A 6,046-nucleotide genomic window follows, 5' to 3' on the forward strand; every position below is an offset into this window, starting at 1 on the left:
TTCCTTTGCACGTTTGTCACACTTAAGTGTTTCGGAACATCAATCCAGTTTAAACAATAGTCAAGGAAAACACAAGTAAACACAAAATGCAATTTGTAAATGAAGGTGTTTATTATTAAAGGTGAAAAGAAATCCAAACCATCATGGCCCTGTGTGAAAAAGTGATTGCCCCCTAAACCTAATAACTGGTTGGGCCACCCTTAGCAGCAACAACTGCAACCAAGCGTTTGCGATACCGTGCAATGAGGCTTTTACAGCGTCCTGGGGGAATTTTGGCCCACTCATCTTTGCAGAATTGTCCTAATTCAGTTACATTAGAGTGTTTGAGCATGAACGGCCTTTTTAAGGTCAAACCAACATCTCAATAGGATTCAGGTCAGGACTTTGGCTAGGCCACTCCAAGTCTTCATTTTGTTTTTCTTCAGCCATTCGGTGGTGGACTTGCTGGGTGTTTAGGATCATTGTCCTGCTGCAGAACCCAAGTTCGTTTCAGCTTGAGTACACAAACAGATGGTCGGACTCTCCTTCAGGATCTCTTGGTAGACAGCAGAATTCATAGTTCCTTTTCTCACGGCAAGTCTCCAGGTCCTGAAGCGCAAAACAGCCCCAGACCATCACACTACCACCACCACATTTTACTGTTGGTATAATGTTCTTTTTATGAAATGCAGTGTTCCTTCTACCCAGATACTTGGACACACACCTTCCAAAGAGTTCCACTTTGTCTCATCGGTCCACAGAATGTTGTCCCAAAAGTCTTGGGGATCATCAAGATGTGTTGTGGAAAGAAGACGAGCTTTGATGTTCTTTTTGCTCAGCAGTGGTTTTCTCCTTGGAACTCTGCCATGCAGGCCATTTTTGCCCAGTTCTTTTCCTGATGTGGAGGCATGAACGCTGACCTTAACTGAGGCAAGTGAGGCCTGCAGTTCTTTGGACGTTGTTGTGGGTCTTTTGTGACCTCTTGGATGAGTCGTTGCTGCGCTCTTGGGGTAATTTTGGGCGGCCGGCCACTCCTGGAAGGTTCACCTGTTCCATGTCTTTGCCATTTGTGGATAATGGCTCTCACTGTGGTTTGCTGGATTCCCAAAGCTTTGGAAATGGCTTTATAAGCCTTTCCAGACTGATAGATCTCAATTACTTTCTTTCTCAATTGTTTCTGAATTTCTTTGGGTCTCGGCATATGTGTAGCTTTTAGGATCTTCTGGTGGACCTTACTGTGTCAAGCAGCCCTATTTAAGTGATGCCTTGATTGTGAACAGGTGTGGCAAAATCAGGCCTGGGTGTGGCTAGAGAAATTGAACTCATGGTGAACACCACAGTTAGTATGTTTTAACAAGGGGCATCACTTTTTCACACAGGGCCATGATGGTTTGGATTGTTTTTTTTCACCTTTAATAATAAACACCTTAATTTACAAATTGCATTTTGTGTTTACTTGTGACCAACCTCCTACCTGTTAAACCCCGTCTAGATGCTGCTCAGTACTAAATTGGTCTTTTAACTGGTTTTAAAACACACCAAGAACGTGAACGTTTAGTGTTATCAAGTGAAGTAAATAAAGATTGTGTCATGTACCAGAGCAAAGGAAGTATGTTTTAACCACGTTGAACACTTCTTGATGTTCAATGTGGGTACTTTAGTTATCAACCAGCGTTTTCCTTCAAGTATGCAGCATCACATTACATCATGTGTATTACGAGTGTAACCTTATGCAAGACCATATGTTTCAAGTTGATCACAGACTGGCAAAGTGTGATAAAGAGTGATCTGTGTCAGATATGTCAGACACCACAAAACAGGAAGTTGACTAGCAGGCACCCAGATAAGCCTACACTCCATTTAGCTCTGTTTTTTCTTGTTGACCCCTGCTCACCAAATGGTTTTTACTTCATGATACGATCTTTATGACTAGGTACTTATTATTGCTGTTCTGCTGCTATTCAGCATTACAAAGATGATTCACAGATCTTATTATCAGTGTTCTACGTTTGGAAACAGATAGTTAAAGCAACATTGTGTAAGAATTTCTCCCATCTAGCGATGAGAAATTGTATATGACAACCAACTGAACTTTCTAGCCCCTCCCATTCTGAGCACATTTTAACTCCTACGGTGGCCATGTTATTCACAGAAGTATGACTTCATCCGTGAGTGTTCCTTCCAGTGTAATATTTGTTTTACGTTTTGCTTACGTCAGCTATCAGGTTTACTCACGTCCTATCTCCTCACTACAAAAAAAATCAGCGTTTGAATTTTGCAAATGAACATTCAGACAAGCCTGATGCATTGTGGGAACACGTTCTGTGGACCAATGAGGTTAAAACAGAACTTTTTGGCCGGAATGAGCAAAGGTACATTTGGAGAAGAAAGGGCACGGAATTTAATAAAAATAACCTCTGTCTAACTGTTAAGCATAAGGGGATCAACCATGCTTTGGGGTTGTGTTGCAGCCAGTGGCACAGGGAACATTTTAGGAATAGAAGGAAAAATTGTTTCAATAAAATTTCAGCAAATTTTGAATCCTTTTGAAAAATGATCCTAACACACCTCAAAATCCACGGTGGATTACATCAAGAGGCTTAAACTGAAGGTTTTGCCATGACCTTCACAATCTCCTGACCTCAACATAATTGAAAATCTATGAATAGACCTTGAAGTTCCGGTGTGCAGATTGCTCTGAGAAGCAAGGATGCCGGCCTGGCCTGCTAGTGCGGCTAAAGGAACTACCACAGAAATCAACACTGCCAAACCTCAATCTCACCAACACCAGATCGATCACAAAAAAATGGATGAGCTACAAATACACACAGAAGCCTGGCTGAACACAGTTATCACCAACGGCAGCTAGCAGCTAACAGGGCGAGCCAACTACTGTCAGGATACAGACATGGTAGGTGAATTTAAACAATGTCTGAGTTGAAAATGCATATTGTTGTCACATATGGGCCCTGTTCACGTTGCACACATATTTTAACTGCATTTTGTTGCTGTTAAGAGGCACAAAGGCTCTTTATAACTTTCCCCGTTAACTGCTGATTTAGCTGAGTGGAAGCTCTCACATGTAGCTGCAGCTTCTCCCTGTTGCCTGTGCCGATTCAGGTCGGGGTTTTTTTCATTCGAAAGTACATGCATTTTTATAGCGTTCAAGATTAACGTAAACAATTGGCCAGAATTCTCCTTTAATAACAAATTGACTTCTGCAATAAACATGCACACACATCTTTTGAAGGCACAATCGCAGCGGTAGCCGTCATTGCCGGTACCACACTTGTATGACAGAGTGTACAGACTGAAGATTGGGACTAGTGTTGTGGACGTTTCTGTTGCAACAAAGTGTTTATGAGAGTGAAACAAAAATAAGAGAGTTGAGAATTGAAACCAAGTTTGGTCTTTGTATTTTATTTCTACCTGCAGGTATCGGAATAACAATATCACACAGCACAGCAGCACAACGTGGAAAAGTCTTAAACGAGGTATAAGAAAAAAACTAGCTTGTATACATCCCAGAGTGTAAGGAACTCCCCTTTGTTAACATGACTCAGCATTTCTGACAGACAATTTTAACACAGAAGACAGTCTGGTGCCACTTTGCTTCTTCCCCTCTGCACACCATTCAGCCGAGGTTACAAATCTCGTTTATCTCGACTGACAAGGAGAGACAGAATGTGCAGGGAGTACGTAAAACAAAAGTCACACAAAAGATTCAAGCATGTGAGAATTAACCAAAACAAGAGGCAAAAACAGAAGATTATAATGAATCAGAATTACACTCGGCAAAGAACCGCCCTACTTTGCATCTGATTGGCTAGAACTCATTTCATTGGTTAAACCCAGCGCATCAAACACAAATCCCAAGTGGACTTTTTAATTATTTAGTTTTTTCTAAAATAGTCATACCCGGGTCGGAGTACTTTAAGCCCTGCGGTAGAACATCTCTGGGGATTTAGTCAGTGATGGAATGTAACAAAGTACATTTACTTAACATCTGTACTTAATTACAAATGTGAAGTACTTGTACTTTATTTATTTGTTTTTTATTTTCTTGCCACTTTCAACATTGACAAAAATTCTCTAAAAAAATGTAGTGGCTTTATAAATTAGATTAAGCATTGGTACAAACAAAACAAAGAAAGAATTTATCAAATTTTTTGTTAGATATTAAACTACCCAACAGTTAATACAGCTGAAACCATTAGTCCATTCATTAATTAGTCAATTTAGTTCCAAGAACATAATGAAGGAGAACATGAGGAGAGAAACCATTTGGCCGCAGTGTTTCTGGGAGAAGATTTAGCCACAAAAACATTAAGAGACATACATGGACAGAAACCATAAGCTGCATAAACTAAATGAAAAAATTAAATCCAAGTGTGTTGTTCATCATTGTTAAATAAAAAAAAAATACAAATTTTAAGTCTGAGCTAAGTTCAAAAATGGAAAATTAAGATCAAATAAGTGATCTTGAAAAAAGTTTTAGTTTTTATCATGTTTTTCCAGTGATTGTTCATATTTGAGTTGCACAAACTGACTGTATTAAATTATACAGGAAAACACCAACTGGTCTTAAAACACAAATCAGTTTTCTCGTGACAAAATTCCAGTAACTTGATTCACTCTACCGTGCGTCTTGGTGATGATAACTGGTACTCGGGTGCGCTCTGGGACAGTAAGCTTGACTTGTCCGTTAATGCAGATCTTTTGATGTAGGAATGACTTGCTGCACATTTTATCAGACTGTGGTGGCGAGTGTCCTGTTTCATGGTGCAGTTTGTTGGGGAGGCAACAAGACTCGACAAGTTGGTCATAAAGGCAATCTCAGTGCTCAGTGCTGAAGACCGGACCCATTGAGAACAAACTGGACTCATTAAGAACTGTGGTTCTTAGAACTGTGGTTCTTAATGAGTCCAAAATTAAAAGTGTGTTGCTCAACATTATTAAATAGAAAAAAATACAAATTTCGAGTCTGGGCTCTGATTGATAATAGTTCAAAAATTAAGTTAAACAAATTGAGATGAAATAAGTACCATGTGTCTTGATGCAAATTAAAGTTGTTGTGAACGGGAAAATACGTTGCACATCTATAACATAACACAGGTGTGTCGTAGAAGGGGATAGATCTAAAGTTGCAAAGAGAAGAGTGACTGGTGCAGACTCAACTCCTACAGAAGATGGGTTACATCAACAGTTAGGTGTCTTATAGGAAACCAAATCAGTAGAAGACAGAATCTGGGTTGTCTCTATCCTTTCTATTTACCTACATGTCTTCTTTTGTTTCTCCCCTCTCTCTCTCTCTCCCTCCCTCTTTCTCTGCCTATATGAAGCTGACTGTGGGACATGTTGTCATCATTCATACTGCTGAACTGCTGACATCCTCGCTGTCCATTCTGCAACAACACACAGAGGCCAAAAGCTTGTCTATGGCCCCTTTCCTCATGAAAACATACAGAACTAAGTCTGCAAGAGGACTCAACCTAAGAAACACATCAGACAGAATACTGAGGGTCTTGTCATTATTGTTATGTTTTTTAAGAAGCATGATGAATACGGGTAGGAACAGAAGCAGGTAAATAACCAGCACCAGGACCAACATTGCCACAATTCGTCGTTTTTCATCAGAGTGAACTGAGACGGAAGCAGCCAGGGCTTTGAGGGTCCCACCCAGGAAGAATATGAGCAGTGGGAGGGAAAGGAGGAAACATATGAACAAAATCATTATTATTGAATCATCTGAAACAGGCCAAAATGCATCACTGAAGAACAAGATAAAAGGAAAAACCCAGACCAGGACACAGACCACCACGGAGATCTTGATGGTCCGTCTGAAGCGGTACCACAGTGGCCAGGCGAATGACCAAATACCTGTAAATACAAGATGTAAGACACAGCTTCAGAATTACATAGTAATACAATGGTCAGACACAGAAGTAGCTACAAACATTCTGGAGACACAGATTAGATTAGATTAGATTAGATTATACTTTATTCATCCCACAACGGAGACATTTTGTTATTACAGCAGCATTTTCTTCAATAACAGCAAAAAACA

At 40.1% G+C, this 6,046-nt stretch overlaps 2 protein-coding genes across 2 annotated transcripts in view; both read right to left on the reverse strand.

Annotated features, from left to right (window-relative positions):
- Positions 1-6,046, reverse strand: part of LOC116705558 (ovarian cancer G-protein coupled receptor 1) — a 12,595-nt gene that overhangs the window by 4,705 nt on the left and 1,844 nt on the right. The window lies entirely within an intron of this gene.
- The window catches only part of LOC116705559 (G-protein coupled receptor 4-like), an 8,700-nt gene continuing 6,776 nt past the window's right edge, over positions 4,123-6,046 (reverse strand). The window contains exon 4 of the mRNA XM_032541831.1: positions 4,123-4,506. Coding sequence (XP_032397722.1) covers positions 4,484-4,506 — 23 coding nt within the window. The 3' untranslated portion in view covers positions 4,123-4,483. The remainder of the gene's footprint in view (positions 4,507-6,046) is intronic.

The sequence above is a fragment of the Etheostoma spectabile genome, chromosome 17 (genome assembly GCF_008692095.1).
Source record: "Etheostoma spectabile isolate EspeVRDwgs_2016 chromosome 17, UIUC_Espe_1.0, whole genome shotgun sequence".
Classification (NCBI taxonomy): Eukaryota; Metazoa; Chordata; class Actinopteri; order Perciformes; family Percidae; genus Etheostoma; species Etheostoma spectabile.